General features: G+C 39.4%; 1 protein-coding gene across 2 annotated transcripts in view; it reads right to left on the reverse strand.

The window, feature by feature from the left end:
* Positions 1–17,561, reverse strand: part of LOC137102783 (scavenger receptor class A member 5-like) — a 65,419-nt gene extending 47,858 nt beyond the window's left edge. Inside the window, exons 1-3 of one of the 2 annotated variants that reach the window (XM_067482639.1) lie at positions 17,198–17,561; positions 11,572–11,696; positions 7,764–7,892 (exon numbers count right to left, since the gene is read on the reverse strand). In XM_067482639.1, coding sequence (XP_067338740.1) covers positions 7,764–7,892; positions 11,572–11,683 — 241 coding nt within the window. In that variant the 5' untranslated portion in view covers positions 11,684–11,696; positions 17,198–17,561. Of the gene's footprint in view, positions 1–7,763; positions 7,893–11,571; positions 11,697–15,862; positions 16,014–17,197 lie in introns of those variants that run through there. The other variant, XM_067482640.1, reaches the window with a different exon arrangement.
* Positions 17,562–18,520: the final 959 nt, after the last annotated feature.

Genomic DNA, 18,520 nt, shown 5'->3' on the forward strand with positions numbered 1-18,520 from the left:
CAGTTTACTGTTTAGGGGTTTTAGAGGGTGTCTGCATGGTGTAATGATGCACTTAGTTTATTTGGAGTGTGCAGCACCCAAGCCTCCAGGCAACAAAACACGATGGAGGAATTAGAGGCTTTGCATATACATACAGTATTTTGCATAATTTATTTATTTAAACAATTTGAATTCTAAATTTAAATATTGGACGTGTACCAAATAAAGTCAGTTACAGTTGGTAATGATATTTTACAACTTACCTCTGGCTTGCATCAAAGTGGGGGTGTAGAAAAGAGTCTATCATTCAATTTATAATCTTGTGGATTGAACCTGAGTTAAATCTTGATAAGGAATCACAAAGCATCCATGTGCGTTAACATGTCACAAGAAACAGAGTCTCTGTTCAGCCAGAGAAGGTTGAGGTAAGCTTTCCAGTTCACATGGTCTGGAAAAAACAGGGTTAATCTCTCCTTACTCTGGGAGAAAGGTTAAAGGTCAGTCTGTTTCTTCAGAAATTTGTCTCTGCAGCTTTGTGTATGCTACAAACCAAGGCTTGACATTTTAATTGAAATTATAAATGCCAATATTAATGGTAGTGCTAGAAGAAATGTCAGGGCCCAGACCTGCCTACTGTGCTCCATCTGTTTTTTTTTACTATGCCTAAGCTTCACTTTCATTCATGTTGTTGCTTTCCAACACTGTAGTCTTCGCTGTGAGCCTACAGTAGCAAAGTGTACAGTTCCTTGTTAATGTTATATTGTTGCAGTATGGAATTGCTGTACAATGTGAAGCACAGCAAGCAGAAGTTCAGTGGCAACCATGAATTCAGCTTAAGAAGTTTGGACAAGTCACTGGGACACAAAATATGACCTCAACTGATTTAATGGTGGCAGAGATATTTCAATCTGAACTAAAATTACCCGTCAATCCATCGGCCTCCATAGAGCCTGTTTTTCCTGTGTTCTTGTATTTTTACTCAAGAAAATAGAAATATACAGGAATTATAAGAATATGAGAATTATGAATTGCGTTTATTAAGTTAGAAAAAACAAAGTGGTTTTGTTAATGGGAAACCGGTTGGATTAAAAAATGTGCAAGATGGAAAATGTCAAGAGTTTTATTTACATTTGGTTAGTTGCTGTTGCCCTGCACTGTCAGTTAAATTTTGGTTTCAAGATGAGGATTAAATAAAAAGAAAGAAACAAGCATCATGCAGCCCTATAGGTAAAACTGTAATGGACCTACTCAACTGGTAAATTTCAATTTACCAGCAAAGCATTTCTTCCTTAAAAGTTCTTTTCAACAGTGAGGAAGCAGAGAGACAATCAGAGTAAGCAGAAACCACAGGCAATTAGTCCTGACATGTTCATGACCTGTGTTTGACTGCCTGAATGAGGCTGGCTGCTGACTTTAGGGACTTCTCTTGTAGCATAAGGAAGGACTGACTTTTCTTTCTCATTGGTGAGTGTGTATGTGTGTGTGTGCACTCTTATGATGGTCTCCTATTGGGACAGCTGGACTGTCTCCAGAGTCTTTTGTTTGGAAAAGACCATGGCCAGAGTACAGAAACTAATTAGGGAAGGCTTTGTGCTCTCAGAGTCACTTCAGGGACACTGGGACAGCATGTCTGTGTGGGCACATGCATTTCTGTGTGTGCACATGTGCGCATGTCTGCAGCCATGTTTGAGATTTGTGGGTGCTTGTCCATGTTATTATTGTTATTAATATTATTAACTAATTTACATCATACGTCTTTTTCTTTCTAATATATACTGAGCACATGTCCCTAAACCTTTTGGCATTTTGTGTTGTGTGTATAAGTGCATGTGGTTTTCTTCATAATTACATGAGTGTCTCTCCTCTAGCACGTGCTCTCAGCCTGTGAAGGAGGGTTTACTCGCCTGCAGGTGACGTGTGTTTGCAGAAGGAATTTCGTGCCCACGTTGAACATAAACAGACTGATGTCAGAAACACCTAATCTTCTGCAGCCATTGTTTTCACAAGGCTGTGTTTTTGGAACTTCAAAGTTGTTAGGAGTGGCACTTTGTGGTGTCCGATTTACCCTCTGAAAGTTTTTCTATGGACGAACTTAGCCAGGCACATATGGTCAACTTTCAACAGGTTCAGCTTTTTTAACCTTGTATCATTTCATTAAAGAGTTTGGACATTCTTAAAAAACCTCAAAGGAACTAAAATAATGTACACATTGGGGTTATAGCAAAATTAGCCCTTAGCTTTTTTTCCTAAAGGCAAAAAATGTTAGTGCTCTCCATGGCAGTGTCCCACATAACTAATATTACTTTTGTCTGTGGGAGAGAAAAATGCTCAACAAGTTTAAAGAAATAATGTGAACTGGCTCTTCACAATAAGGCACAACTTAAACTTCTGATCTGGGTAGAATTCTAATTTGCCGGTTTGGAGGGAAGAGATATATTAATGCTTTTAAATATCATTTAACTCCTTTTTCGTGTCAGTTGGCTTGGTCACAAATCAACAAAATGGTGGGTGATGTAGCAAGTAAAGCAAACTACTGGTGGTAAAATAATGGACTATTAAAAAAAAAATCATCTCTCATTAGAGCCAAAAGCTGATGTAAAACACAAAAACATTATTACAGTAACAAATGCATGTCCAGGACCAGTTACAACCAAGGCCAAAAATAAACCAAAGCTTTTTCAGGGACTTTTTCTGCTTGGCAATAACAAATCATTTTATTTCCAGTATCACCCTTGTCAGGAGATTTCACGGCTTAAGAATAATAACAAACCCACCATCATGTTTTCCAACAATTAACTGGCTGAGGAAAAGAGCACAACCATGCCAAACCTGTGAGCTGCCTCTTTGCTCCAGCAGGAAAACATGACTCAGTTGAAACTACAGCGGGTGTAAGGCCATGCTCAAAGGTCTGCAGCATGTTGGGGGAAAATTATGCTGTAAACACAACTAGCTAATATCTTCCATCAAATTAGCACAAGTGTGTGTAAATTTGATTTGTTAAGACTCAATGCAGATAAATACGAGCACAATAGTAGAAATCTGTTTTAAATGTGCACTGCTGTGCTGCAGGGCAAACTAACATCCTTTTATTTAAGAGTGAAGGTGCTTTGTGTGGGAGTCAACATGGATGCAAGGACAATTAAAGCCAATGTAGCATGTAACTAAGCTCTTGTTTGTTTTGTGCATAACTATGTTTTTGATTACAGCTGAGGCTTTAAAGGCAAAGTCCATTAGTAACCGAGCCACGGGAGGTAGTACTACAGTAGAAGTAGTAGTAGTATAGTAAGAATACCTAGCTTGTTTGAACCTGACAGTGGTTCTAACTAGTAACTAGTTAGCTTCTGTACAGGTAATTACCCATAGCTTGCTTTTTTGTCTTTTCAATGTTTTAACTAACTAACAACCTACTGGGACCATACATACACACACTATAATCATTAGGTAAACATGTCCCTGTGGCCATTATGCCCATAACAACTAGTTGACAAAAAAATGTTTTAAATGCACATACAGCATTTAAACATTTTTCTGATGTTTATTTCCTTTTATGTTTTAAATTTTTAAAACATTTCACTTGAATTTCATTCTGCATATATAAAATAGTTTAGTGCAGAACATTTACATACTCCAATAGCGGTATATTTCTTTAAATACTATGTCCATTTTAAAAAATTCAAATTTAAATCCATCGTGTACCAAAACGCAATCATACCAAAATGCATACATTTTTAAAAATCAGCTGTTCTTGAAGAATATTTATCGTGTATGTTGGTAAATAAAATGATAAAATGAGTACTGACTGGAGATTTTGAACTGCTGCAGGCAACTGATTGTTAAGCATAAAATACAGTGATGCATTTCCCAAAAAGCATAATAAACAAATCATTGAGAATATTGAGTGCTAAACAGCAAATGCTAAACCACACTATCACCACTTCCACACACTGATACACCTGTGTGCTTATGTATATAACAGCTCAATATGTCCCGAGCGTGTAAATTATTATGTGCTCAACAGTAAACCTGCCTGTTAAGTTCAAGCTCTTAAAAAGCAAGACAAAGCTTGGATAAAAACAGACACAGTGGAATTTCTGGGAAGCAAAAGTCTTCAAAAGATGAAATCTTGTCATCATGTGTGCTAGCCAGCATTCACAGTTGTCTAATGCAACTATGCTAAAAAGACCAAAAAAAAAACAAAAAAAAAAAGGCTTCTCCAGCAGGCGCCTCTGAGATGATAAAAGTCTGGCTTCTGCCTCAAGGGCATTAAAGCAGATACAGACACTGTGTATTGTGGAAACTGAACACTGAACATATCTCTGCTGCCACCAAGCCTCTTGGAGCTCTTGGAGGGCTCTCTCCCATCTGCAAGGAGATAAGCTAGTAGAAATGAGGGGGTAGTATGGCAGCTCTTAACCTCATGATGAATGGAGCAGGGTTTATCTGGCTCTTTAATCCTCATTTTGTTTTAATCCATCTGTTTCCATTTATCACTCTTCCCTCCTCCACTTGTCCAAAATCAAGATTTAAGATCAGATGCGCTGACACAGAAAGTACTATATTATGGTTATCGGGTCATGAGTGCAGATGTTTTTCAGCCAAAGCTGAGACTCCACGATCCTACTAGCCATGAAGTATGATTGTGTTTGAATGCACGAGAGACGCTGGGAGCCATGAGGCTGGGAGACCGCCAGGGAGGCAGCATAAGAGCTGGGAAAAAAACAAAAAAAAAAAAACCAAAAAGCCAAAGTCAAGTGAGAATTCAAACAAAAAGCAAATGCGGATAACACATAGTTGAATCTGTTTTCACATTGGAAAACTGGCACTTGCTGTGAATGTGTTTATGCATGCACTCGCATCACATGAATGTGTGTGTGTGTGTGTGTGTGCGCGTGTAGCAAAGGGGCCTCCACTTAGCTTTTGGATGACCGGCATTTTAATTTAGGAGAGGCCTGTTGAAAAGACCAATTTGATTGCTTTTAAACAACCTCATCTAAAAAGCTTTAAATAACCACATACCTCTGCAATGGCAACAAAGCGGTTCCAAACTCCTAACTACATCTCTGCGCCTGGGAATACACACTGCTACGACCATCAAATGGCATCAGCCCTGTGGTTTGGGCATGAGTGGGTGTCTAAGGGAGGGGAAACCTTGAAATGAAATCAGGATTAGTGAGAGTAGTTGACTCCTTAAGGATCCTGCTGGTCTCAAGCCAGACGGCTCTTAAACCTGAGTCTGTCATTTCTTTTTCTAACCATCTCCCTTAATTTTTCTGCCCTTCCAACTTATTTCCTTCTGTCTGTGTCGCTATCAGCCTCTCTTTGTTTTTCTCTGCACTAAAGGAGAGCTGACATTTTCAAGGAGGCCACAGCAAGGTTTGCAGAAGGTAACAGCCATAAAGTCTTGCACACCTACAAAAGCTCTCATTTTCTCTCTCTCTCTCACACACACACACACGGGTGAACGGGCCATGGGGCTATTGTGGCATCACTCCAGGGTTTTTCCAAATCAACTAGGAGAAGAGGGAGGAATTGCAGCAGCATAAGCTCTAGAAATAATGGAATTTATTACGGCACTGGGTCACAAACTAAGTGATACAAAATAACAACACAACTAAAAACTAATTTCCATACGTCCACATTTCCATTTTACAGTTCTACTTATTTTGTGCCAGTCATGATGATGTGTGATGTTTGAAACATGTGCACTCAAATACACTGTACATTTGTGAGTTTAAGCGTGGTTTCCACTTTTCTTTATACTATGGCATTGTTCTGGTGGATATGTGAATGCCCACTCTTTCCAATTCATCCTTCCACAGAATAAAGCTAAATATTATTAGGATTTTTTTGCCTCAGTTCAGAGATGCCTCCTGTATTAAAGTGGCACCCTTATTACCTTCAGTTAATGTTGCCAGTCTTTTCTTTAGCTCGCAGCCAACTCCTATGTTGATCAATCCAAATCAAATCAAACCAGGGTTAAAGACATTCCAGACATTATAGGACTAAACTGGGTATTTTTCTCACTTCTTTTTTTTTCTGGTACTCTGCTGGTGCCAATTTTCTGTACAGACAATCAGATAATATCTGAACCTTCATACTTTGCACAATTATGTATTGCTGAACCTAATTATCGTGGCTTTGATATTATAGAGAATCTGTTATTATGTCGTTTTGGGCAATGTACAGCTCTTTGCTCCTCCTGAGAAGCCTTTGTGTTAAACAGTTGTGCGTAGTGGAATCCTACACAACCATGAAAGCTGACTGTGGCAACACTGCAGCGCGAAGAAGCCAGCATGTTAAAACCACTGTCAGCTCTATCAAAGATGGACAAGTTGTGCACTGAGCTTAGAAAATTGATTTCACATTTCAGATTAGGGATCTTACTGGACAAGAGGATGTTGATTAGAGGAGATGCAGAGATGCAGATACGTTTAGCATCCAAACATTATTTTGCAAACTTTCACAGGAGATATAGCAGTAAATGTTCCAGTTTTTTTAAGTGCAGAAAGTGAATAAAATCACCAGCAGGATTTCACATTACTGGAGGTTACATTATGTTTTGTGATTGTTTATTCCCTATGTGTGTGTGTGTGTGTGTGTGTGTGTGTGTGTGTGCATGCAATGCTAAACCACAACAGACAGTTAAAGAGGGGGGTATGGTTTCAGACCACATCCGCATGTGTTACATAAGACTAAATAAATGGGTTTTTATTGTGCAAGTGTGTATATGCGCGTGTGTGTCTTTCATTACAATTTAACCTTGAGGGTTGGGTGAGTGCTGATGTCATCTGCAAAACGGAGAACAAAAGATGGGCAGTGTGTTCCATTTGCCGGTGTATACATTCATTTTTATTCTCTTCCTTTCAACCAGCTTTATTTTTCCCTTTTTCACTTTCTTACTTTCAGTCTTTTCCTTTCTCTTTAACTAAGGCTTCATAGCTCAATGACAAAGGAAGGTCTTCTAGAAAAGCTTAAGGATGATTTGATAACAGCAATAACCTGTTAACACTCAGCCCTCAGGCTGAAATCACAAAATCCTACACATGACAAAACTGGTACAACAGGCTCCATCTACTCAACTTGCACAGGGAACCTGTGCATCTTTGAAACCAGAGACTTTTGCATCAACGCCTTGTGTACAATATAGCATTGTATAAGTACTGACACTAAAGTAGGAGTAACACTTTACGGTTTACTGTCTTTAGTATTTAGAAAGTCCTGCAACAGCAGATGTACCTAGGAAGAAGGCATGATCATTATTAATATTAATATTAATAATTAATATGATGACTAAAACACCTCGGAAGAACCAGAGTTTATTCCATAAAGAGGTGGTCTCAGTCTGAATCAAACTGAACCACAGTGTTAAAACGCTTTTGGAATGGTTCAATTACAGAAAGCTTAGTCAGCCTGTCATCACCCCTTAAACAACAGAAGAAGAAACAGAATTTAAAATGACACACAAGGAAGATCCAAGGAAGACTGGAAAAAGACAGGAGAAATGAGAGCACGGAGGTGCAGTGCTTAGGCCATGAATGGGACAGCAACAAGATGTAGGGATGGAAGGTAAAGTTCTTTACTGCACTCACAAAAACGTAACATGAAATTCAAAGCTAACATGATCAAATGTAAACAATTTAACAAAAACACAAACCAAGGTTTGAACTTTAGGTTGAGAAAATGACCTTAGACGTTGCAGTAATTTCTGTATATTCCTAGAATTCATATACCTTGACAATAAACTGCTACCCATTCAAATATAAATCCATGAATTTTCATCCTACCTGCCAGGCAGAGTCCAAAGATGGTGAGAAGAACCAGGATGTAGAGGGAAACAATTGCATACTTAATGGCTGAGAGGGAGTTCAGGTGGCTGCAGCACTGATCATGCTTCCTGCGACGTTTGCCTGAACCTAATGAAAAGCCAAGAAAAGCCATTCAAAAAACACTAGGCATGAGAATATTCCAGACTTTTGATTGAATATGCTATATGCCCAAAGTAAGTTTGTTTCAGAAAAAAAAAGCATAGGTATTAAAGTATAGCTGTAGCTTATGTTGTACACATTTCTTTGTTTACTGGTCAAACACACAGTATGGCAAAAATATTTGACAAGAAATGTCTGCATTTTGCAAACCCAAAAGACACAGATGTTGAACAGATGTTGGAGTATTAACCGTGATAAAATTGACCCAGAACTGTTTATGTATTATGAATGTGTTTGTGTCTGTGCTCATCATATAGCTCAGGATACAGGAATTAGACTGCTGATGTCGAAGGAATATTCCCAACATATCAGGAGAATGAAGAGCTGCTATTATTTGCTATTATTCCCTCACATCTATACAGTTCACAGCAACATTAGTCCTGAGAATTCGAATTTCACATTTACAACAGTTATGTTTCAGATAGAAGTAGATAACGTAGCATCCTTGTTTAGTTTTACATTTTCAGCTGACTTGCTTGGAAACCACAATTCTGAAAGAGGGTCTTCACTGTGCCTGTAATATACAACACAAGCAATGATGCACAAAGACACACAAACACCCTCCCCCCTAAACGATAAAGAACATCTAAGACAAACACAGCTGCCTCGTGTGAGTGTGTGTGTGTGTGTGTGTGTGTGTGTGTGTGTGTGTGTGTGTGAGTGTGAGTGTGAGTGTGAGTGTGAGTGTGTGTGTGTGTGTGTTGAAAAGATGAAGTGTATAGTAAAACAAATGCCAAGCGGGTCTTTTTCTGAACTGAATCACATGTTGGACTTCAAAGGAGACTTTACAAAGGTAGAGACATCTACCAACCACACACACACACACACACACACCTATAAAAATAGAAAAAAAAAACAGGTCGGTAATAAAAGCAGCCTGAGGTTTAAGGAAGTTATTATCACCTACTTTTCTTTGCGCTGAAGACATGCATGAAGACTTTCAGGGCTTGAAGTCAACATTTAGGTAGATTTGCACATCCACTCACTGCATGTTTTTGGGCTGTAGCCAGGAGACAATCGGCTTAGCTTAGCATTAATTTAGAATAGTAATTAGTGAAAATGTTGTGTGACTATAATGACAAACCATTTAGCTGTCTATGTTGATTTGTCAACTTTGGCATTATAGGAAGATGTGTTTTTGAAGCTAGCTGTTTCCACCTGCCCCCAGTATTTATGCTAAGCTAGGCTGAGCTAACATAGGCTAATTCATTTGGGCCTCTAGCTCTGTAAAAGGCATAAAAGTGGCATCAAATCAATCTGCTTGTCTAATTCTCTGAAAGAATCTAATATAAACTAATATTTATTGTTATGGGCATTTTTTGTTTTTGGTTTTGCTGAATGAATGATGATTAGCTTGCTTATAAAATATAGCTAAACAAACCCTTCACAATTTTTAAAAGTACATGCTAAACTTATATCCCAAAAATATTTCACACAGAAAAGCAGCAAATTTTCACATTTGAGTAGCTTAAATTAGATTTTCTGTTTACCTTGATAAATTAGTTAAAACAAATCTTTTATCCTTTTTTGACAATTAATAAATAATTAACTAATTTTTTTTCAAGGTTGCAAGGTTAGCAGTTCTGTGCTTGAAATGTATCCAGTGTGGGCAGCACGGGGGTGGAGTGGTTAGCGCTGCAACCTCACAGCTAGAAGGTCTCCGGATTGAATCCACTGGCCTTTCTGTGTGGAGTTGCCATGTTTTCCCCAGCTGCAAGAGATGTTCATCGGTGGTTTATCAGGTGATAGAGACGCAAAGAGTCAATATTTCTTCCTTGAGTAACATTCAGAGCTGGATGTCAAGTCTGTCTTGGCACAGTATTGTAAACGTAGACGAGAGCACAGTGAATTTAATTTGAAAAACAACTATTAGCACTTATTTAATTAGTTGGATTAATTGGAACGTGCAACAGTAAAGTCGGAGCTATTTTTACATATATCCTGAACCTTTTTGCTTCCAGCAGGCCCAAAGAGAGTCAGTTACTGGCACCGTCTGTATATTTGGCGGCTCTTGGTGAAATGAGTGAATTTACAAGGACTGAGCATGGTTCAGTCAGCTTTCCAAATCAAACACACATGTTGCTCGGCAAGTGTTGCAGATTCCATAGAAGTCTGACACCGTCTCTGTATTTAGCAGGTGGTAACAGCGTTATGTGTGTGGGCATAGTTTGTCTCTCAAAGGAAACAAATAGAAAATTAGAGAACGCTATTCCATGTGCATATACAGTATTTAAGCATTAAAATGTCATGAAATTGAATGTAATGTGCTGTAATAATTACGAGTAAACACACGGTGGAAACACTTGATTACATGTCAGTGTGCTTTATGGAGTCCACAACCAATAAACTCTCACTTTTTCTTTCCAGAAGAAAGTCATTTTTCCCCCAATAATTTACATTGTGTTTGGCTCATAATGCAGATTACACATGCAGCTGTTGGATCCCACTCTAAGCAAAGAACCCGGTGTCATAGAATCCTCCTGAAGTGTCCCCAATGCTCTGCTGATGTGCCCAAAGGAAATAAACAACTCCGGGGTGAGGAATGGCTCCTTTAATTGAACGAGGTGTAAAAAAGGCTCAAGGATTAGAAATGTTGGATGAGCCCACCCTTGCTGTTGTGTGAGACCATTCTCCACTTTCCATAAAAATGTCAACAAATTCTCGAGTTAATGTTCAGTAAATCTTTCCCACCAAACTCACAGAGTCCTGGATCGAAACCTGAGAACACCACAGGGTCAACTGTGGATTCATTCAACTGCACCTGTAGCACACACACACACACACACACACACAAACACACACACTTCCTGGACATTCTTGACCTTTATACTGTAGATGGCCACAGAGTGACTGCCAAATATTGACAGCAGTGCTTGTGTCTTTGCTCTTTTTTGACCAGGTCTGCACTGGTTATTAGTAAGTGTGGGTTTGTCTGAGTTCACATAGTTTCACATGCCATGATAGTTTCACAGAAAGTCCTTTTCTTTAAATCTGTCACGGTGTGCAAATCTGTCTTAGAAGACAAACAACAATGAAGACGTTGCAGCTGTATGTGTGGATGCCAACCAGTCATGTTGTAGTTTACATACATTTCTGTACAAATGCAAACTGTTCATCCTTGAAACTAAATGGATATTTGAAACATTAACATTCATTCACATTCATAATAATAGTACAGGACAATTCAAAACATATTGCCTCAGGCTACAGCTGTCATCAGCCTAGAGACATCAAAAAAATTCTAAAAATGCACAAATATCAGCACCTCAACAATTCATGCATTTTAAAAATGCAATTAGTTTTCTTTTTTTTTAGTGTGTAATTAGCAATACATTAAGACTTTCTTCTCAGTTTTCTCTCTCTGTTAGAAAATCTTGTTGTTACGTTGCAGCACAAGATAATGTACAACATATGACGGTAGAAACTTTCTTATTGCAGCATAAACAAAACATATATTGGCCAGCATGAGGACATAAAATGTCGGTAAAAGTGTGGAAGGATCTGCTTCTTTGTAAGTCTGTAATATTTGTGCATTTTAACCCTGAGTTTTGCTGAGCTCTGTTCAGTGTTTGCAGCCTCACACTCTCAAAGCATGAAATGTCCTTACCTTCATCACACAGATTGAGTTTGGATAAGTTGTGTCCGTCGTAGGCCTCCTCATACATGGAGCCGTTCTCCCGCTCTTCGTATGTGCTCAGATACATGGCCTTGTTCTCCATCTGCTCCTCCTCACTGAAGAGAGAAGATAACATACTGTATGATTCAAGCTCATCTCTCAGAGGCAAAATGTGTCAAAGTTGTTGTTACAATTACCAAGTACGAGAGGATTCAGATTATTAGATTCTGACAATTTGCATCAGGATTGGGAAGACGCAAATATCTAATTTATAATTTTAATTGTTTCCTGCAGCTCAGACAAAGTTGTGTAAATTGATGCTGTTGGGTGGTTTTCTTTTCTGCTGTTTCTCAGACACCTACACTAAATTGTTTTTAGTTACCATTATATCTCTAAATCCAGAACCTTGTTTTTCTTGTACATGTCAGTGAGTCACGCACCACGTTAACATTGAGTGACATGTTTCTTATTCACAAAAGAAAAAAAAACGGGGTCCATCTGTTGTCAGAGCTGAAGAAGCTAGTGAAGTGGTATCGTAGCATTAGCTGTCTCCCACTCAACAAACCTGGTGATGTTTCTTTTCAAACACACTGGCTCCAGTAACGATCTCTTCTTGTTCATCAGATTCTGTTCCACAAACACTGAAGCTGAAGAGATTGTCTGCACATGCTGCTAACTCTCTCTTAACCCAGACTATAAAAACATTGTTGCCTTTTTTTTTTGTCTTTGGGGCCTTTTGATAGGCACCACATTTGTTTAGTTATAGAGAAACATTTAGTGGCGACTATGGCTCAGGCAGTAGAGCAGTGGTCCACCAATGGCAGGTTTAGAGTCCTGGTTCCTCCTGTCACTTGTCAAACTTTCCTTGAGCAAGACACTGAACCCCAAAGTAGTTGCTATGTATTAAGTGTCCACCATTTACCATTTAACGTCCATCAGTGCAGTGATGTAATGTTTTTGAGCAACAAAGTAGCTTGACCATGTAAATGAGTTTTTGGATTTAGACACAAGTGACATAAATTGTTGGTCTTAGTCCAAAAACGGGTTTTAAAAATGCCAAAAATATATTTTAAAAAGACATAGACAATCTATTATATCAGTAGGGGGCCTCATGACTATAGCAATTCAAACAAGTTTTGACTGCTGCCCTCTAGTGCTGTAAAACAGGTTGACCAGCTGTCACCATCTCTGTTGCACTTTTCAAGCTACACAAACCCACATACATGCAAAGCTGTAGGTCCAAGATAAACAGAAGGAAATCATTGTGGTGTGAGGTCTGGGAGGATTGTGGCTGTCTCTCAACCAGTGTTATGTGATTAGCTTCCTTCTGCATTCACACAGTGAGACGGGGGTTGTGATTCTGCTCCATCCCATCTTTGTTTTTTTGCCTCTTACAAGGGTATTTTAGAGAAGCTCTCGATAAATTTGCATAAACCATTATAGAAAGGTCAATCATGGGGCAGAAAAGGAGTGATCCACCTGATCATACCTACTGGCCATGAAGAATATGTGTAGGTGGCTGTGGATTCTCATAATAATGCATCAGAAAAGCCAAAGCTCACATTATTATCTCAGTCAAGTGGTATTAGTTCACTGAAGGTCACTGGACAAATACTGAGCCACGTGGTTTTGAAATAATCACTTTGATTTGTTCATCTACACATCCCAAAGATCCATTTCCACCCAAAGTGATAAGGCAATTTGTCTCCACAGCTTTATCATCCAACTCAATTCAAGGCACCAGAAAGTCATCTCAGGTCAGATGTGATATAAAAATCACTCCAGCATGTTCTGGATCTACCCTGGGATCCAGTTGGAAAACCTCCTTATATTAAGTAGGTGTGGTGGAGGCATCTTGGACATTCGCCTGCCTTTTTGACAGCAACTCCAAACTCCTTAACGTCTGAGATTTTCATCCATGTGAAGTATGCAGCAGTAGTAAACTTTATCTTGCATTCACATCATCTGAGAAGGATGATAGAGGTGGAAAAGATCCAAAGGTCCCTGCGTTTAGAAGGAGTGAACTCAAGAAGGCTGTCAAATTGTAGAGATGTGTTCACATTTCTATTAAATCATTTAATTAAATGAGAAACACTGTGGAAAATCATTGTAAAAAAAAAAAAAACTTTACATAAACACGTTGGGGACAAGCAAATTACATCAGTTTGCTGAACCATTTTGTCAGTGGATATTTTAAACTCTCAGATACTTTGTTATATATACAGATATCAATAATAGTGTGGGGAAAAAATCCAGTATCAGTTTTCTTACATTTGACAAAATACTCACACAAACAGGTAGCACAGAAACAGCTGCGATGAAGTATTTATGGGAGGCAAAGAATGAACAGAAAGTTATGGAAGGATTCCAACATGTTGTTTCAAGACCAGGGGCCAAATAGACTCATAAATCTATTGAAAACATGCCCTCAGGGAAATAAAAAGTGTCTCAGAAGCCACTTATCATGGGAAGTAATTGTGTTTAAAACAAATGATTGACAATATCGTCCCACAGGTCCAGCTACTGCTGACCTACTCTTTTCAAATCTGGCACAAACTCTAGTACAACTCAATTTTAAATTTAAAGCAGGTTGAATTTCATATTTTATCCGTCAAGAATTTGACTAGTAATAAATCCTAATCACTACCTTTTCCACATCACATGGTAGCCACACACCAGACTGTTGACTCTGGGTCGGACACAGCGGGTCAGAGTATCCCAGGCTACACATGATGCAAACCATAAAGTCAAAGGGAAGGCAGAGCAAATAGATACAAGTCATGACAGAAAGGCTGTGTCACACACAGACATCTGAGGGAAAAACGGTGGGTGTTAAACTCCCACAAGCCCTGGCGGCAGATCTGTGAGTGTTTGACGAAGTAGTTAAAAAACGCTCAGTTCTGGACTTTCTCATTACACAGGGGAGACAGGGGTCAGATTGACATTTAGACTGAAGCTAGGCAGGAATCATTAGGGCTGCTAGGAGATCCGGCTAAACCCTCCGTACCCCTGCATATGTGTTTGTGTGTGGGTGCATTCATGAGGTGAGTTATCTTTTAATTAAACTGACTTTGGTGAGACATAATGCTTGTTTCATCACACACACACACACACACACACACTGTTGTCTGTTACTCTGTGTCATCAGAGGATGGTGGGAAAGCAAAGTCCACATCTGTCTGCTCACACTTCAACTGCAATGCCACACAGAATTTACGATAAAGAAAACCAGATCTAGAAAGGATGTTACACAGCATTCTTCCGGTGCAGCTGCACTCACAATAGGTGACAAAAGGCCAAGAAAAAAGCTGCCTATTGCATTTCCAACATTATATAGCCACAGTCCAAACCTAACATTAGGAATAATAAATAACTCTTCTTAATGTCTGCATCTGATTAAACACCCAAGAATCCTTTAATGCTCAATATGGGCCATCTATGATTCCCTCAGGCCTCTATCACCGAAACCAATAAGACTGAGCCCTTATAGGAAGTAGACTCTTTCCTTCTTCGAGCCCAATCCAAGCATTACAAAGAGTTCAAGGTTCAGTGTGACAACAAGCCAAGGAAAAGCAAGGCTGCACTACAGGCTGTGTGTGACTATGATTGTGTCTTAAGTGTTGGGGGACATGGTCGCCATCTTGTCAGGTTTACCCTGACTTTCTATTGCAGAGCTGCACTCTGTGTTTTGACTTTTTATGGTTCTGAAAATAGTTGCTTCAGTCAGTCAGAGCTGCCGCCATAGTAAGAAGTGAGAGGACCTGTACTCAAATTAGCAGATCTTGCAGTAAAGCCACTACAAACGCTGTTGCTTGTTACTGGCAATTAATTTCTCCAGGTAGGGTCCTGTTTTCTCTTTCCATCAAATTTGAAAAACTGAAACAACAGGCACAGATAAACATACCATTTACTGTAGATCACAAGATGGCGTCCGCAGCCCACAGCAGTTAACGTGCGTGGCTGAATTTCACGCATCTGTTAGAAACAAGAAAACCTCACACAAAATCCCACTGACATTTGTAAAACTACTCAAAATGTAAATACTTTTTTTTAATGTAACTTGGTCCATGTGAGTCGGTGAGCAAGTCAAATGGCTGCAGCGAGTTTAGACGCTTAGCACTAACAGCAGGACTCTAACAATGTTGGGAGTTTTCACAGCGCAGAGACGAAGGCTGGAACATTCTGAACTTCAGCAGAGAGCACTGGTGAGTTTTACACATGTGGACTTCACGCCCCCACAAGCTCACAGTTTGGGTTTTAAACAAAAACCAGACAAACTCACTTTCCGCGAGCTCCTCTTCAGCCCCCCTAAGGTTGGACAGATTAGCAACTTGTTAGCAGCGGCGATGATCGAAACTCAACCAATGAGAGGAAAGATCAGGCTTTACGCTCCCCAGGTCAGTGTGATTGTTACAGCTCAATCCACTGCACTGATGAGGAAGTTACTTGCTGCTGAATGAAGAACGATGCTAATCGCTAAAATAGGTTTTTTTGACAGATGACACATTCATCAAAAGTCAACCACGCTCCACTTCTCTTCTCCAAGCTTTATTCACCGTGTGATTTCAGTCATCAGGCCTTCGTCAGTATGATTTACAAAGGTTACTCCCGGCTTCCATATACACAGGATTACAGCAATACACAGCATCATCTCTCAGCTGATGATGCTGGAGCGACAGTTTTGCTGAACTGAGAAAAAGACACCAAAGATTCACTCAGCAAGAGAAAAAATAATTATCTTGTCATGTGCCGTTGCATTGTAAGATTTGTGTCCAACTGAGCATCCGATTGTCTGCCAGGTCAGAGGGGAACAGTGTGTGTGGTCTCTGCTGCGGGAATTTTAAAGAGTAAAGATCATAAGGGAGGTGTAATTAGTACAAAGGGTCTCAAAGATGATGAGTGACACATGTGGGCTCACTGACCTGATGTATTCGTCCCATTCACGTAACAATTATTCTACTTCCAATAAAGAAAAAACAAAACTGTGTAGTAGGTGGATTATTTATAGCCCTCTGCACATTGGCAAACCTCCCATGTCTTTGCTCAGTCATCCATGTGACATTAACCCATTTTCTCAGTTAATTAAAAGGGGGAGATACTTCACCCATGACTGAATTAACACAAAGCCACAATTTTCTGCGGATGAGTTCCATCAAATATGCATTTCCTTTTTTTTTTTTTTTTTTTTTTGTACTGTTGCATACCGGTCTAATACATAATAATTTGTGCATAAATCAGCTGGTTTGCTATTGCAATTTAGCCCAATCCAATAACGAGTGACCAGATGTTAAGCAGTTGCCCAAAACAAGCGGCCAAAATGTGGCCCACAATGAAATCCACCATAAATCATGAGGGGAATTGACATCAACCTGTTAACACCCAATGCAAAAGGACATTAATCACTAAACATTTTAGAAGAGATGCACCTAACGGTTATTTAGTCCAAAATCTCCAAACATGCAGATATGCAGACAGTCTCCATTTCATATTTTACACCACATGTTAAAAACAAAAGTAATGTGACACTGAGTTAATTGATGTTTAAACAGGTGCTGACAGGAGGAGGTAAATTTCACCACTGGGCACATTAAAAGTATCGGAAGCTTTTCAGTCTCACCTTATCAGCTGACAATTAGAAATAATAAAAAAAAATCACAGCTTCGCGTTTCTCATAATTTCCCACAAAATGCTAATGCGCCCTGAAGGTGACTCCTGTTGTCTGTTGTCTCTCTTCGTTCAGTCCGTCAGCTGTCAGAGTGGTGGCGAAAATGCTTTGCATTAAACGAACAAGCAGAGTAAAAATGCTGCACAATCCATGCGCGCGCAAACACTCTGTCTCACTCTCTTACACACACACACACACTCTCCCTCTCTCTCTCTCTCTCTCTCTCTCTCTCTCTCTCTATCAGACTCAGCCAACAGCTCTGCAGTGGAGAACAAGCTCAAACATTTGGAATAAAATAGCTACAACATCGTCATGTGACCGTCGATGAACTCCAGCTGAAGTCCAGCGCTACAAGCAGCTGAGAAGATACTAAAAGGTTGCTGCACCTGATGAACACTGCTGCCCTCTGTTGGATGCCAGTACTAAAGTACAAGTAGGACTGAGGACACAGTTTGTGTGATTTAATAGATATGTGAGGGAGTCGGATACTCGCGGAGGAGAATAAAGGCCATTCATTGTTTTTAAGCCTAATCTGATAATGGTAAATGATGATGCTTTCAGGAACCCATCGTAAATCTGTCTCTTGACGAACCATAGAGAGAAGAATAACGTTTGTCCCCAAACTCTGTTCAATTTTAATAAGTTTTAATAAGTATGAATTTACCAGCGCAAGGACCCAGCTTTTATAAGGAAGCAGCGAAGTGTTTTAATTCGGTTTTAGCCTTTCTTAAAAACTGCAGAAGTAGTTTTAAATGAATTGACGGCTAATGCGTACAATAATATGGAAAACTCTGCACATTCTCAAAAAAATGATGAACTGTGTTTAGCTATTTTCTAAAAGAATCAATCAATCTGAACTAGGCCAAACTTATACATCAAAGTGTTACTGCATCCTGCTAATAATGAGGAGTGTTCATCAGCGACCAAGACCCTTTTACAGTTTAAGACTCCATAAAGTATCGATGTACTTCAACAAGGCTCCACAAGGTGGTAGGATTAGATCTTGTGATGCATAAAGGTTGACTCCAGCCTGTAACTCTGAACCTGCATTCAGCCTGTAGCTCTGTTGGGTTCAATGTGGCAAATGACAAAAATCAATACACTGGTTAAATACTGATATAGGACATGAAGTTTATTGTTTCAAAAATAATACCACATTTCTGATGGTTTGTCCTCAGTGTATTTGTGTGTGACTCCTTCCTACATCCCCCTCACATGCCCTCCCACCCTTTGCTTATCTGTCTAGAATAAATCTTTCCTGTTCTTTGTGTCATT

Source organism: Channa argus, chromosome 17, assembly GCF_033026475.1.
Source record: "Channa argus isolate prfri chromosome 17, Channa argus male v1.0, whole genome shotgun sequence".
In the NCBI taxonomy this organism is placed as follows: Eukaryota; Metazoa; Chordata; class Actinopteri; order Anabantiformes; family Channidae; genus Channa; species Channa argus.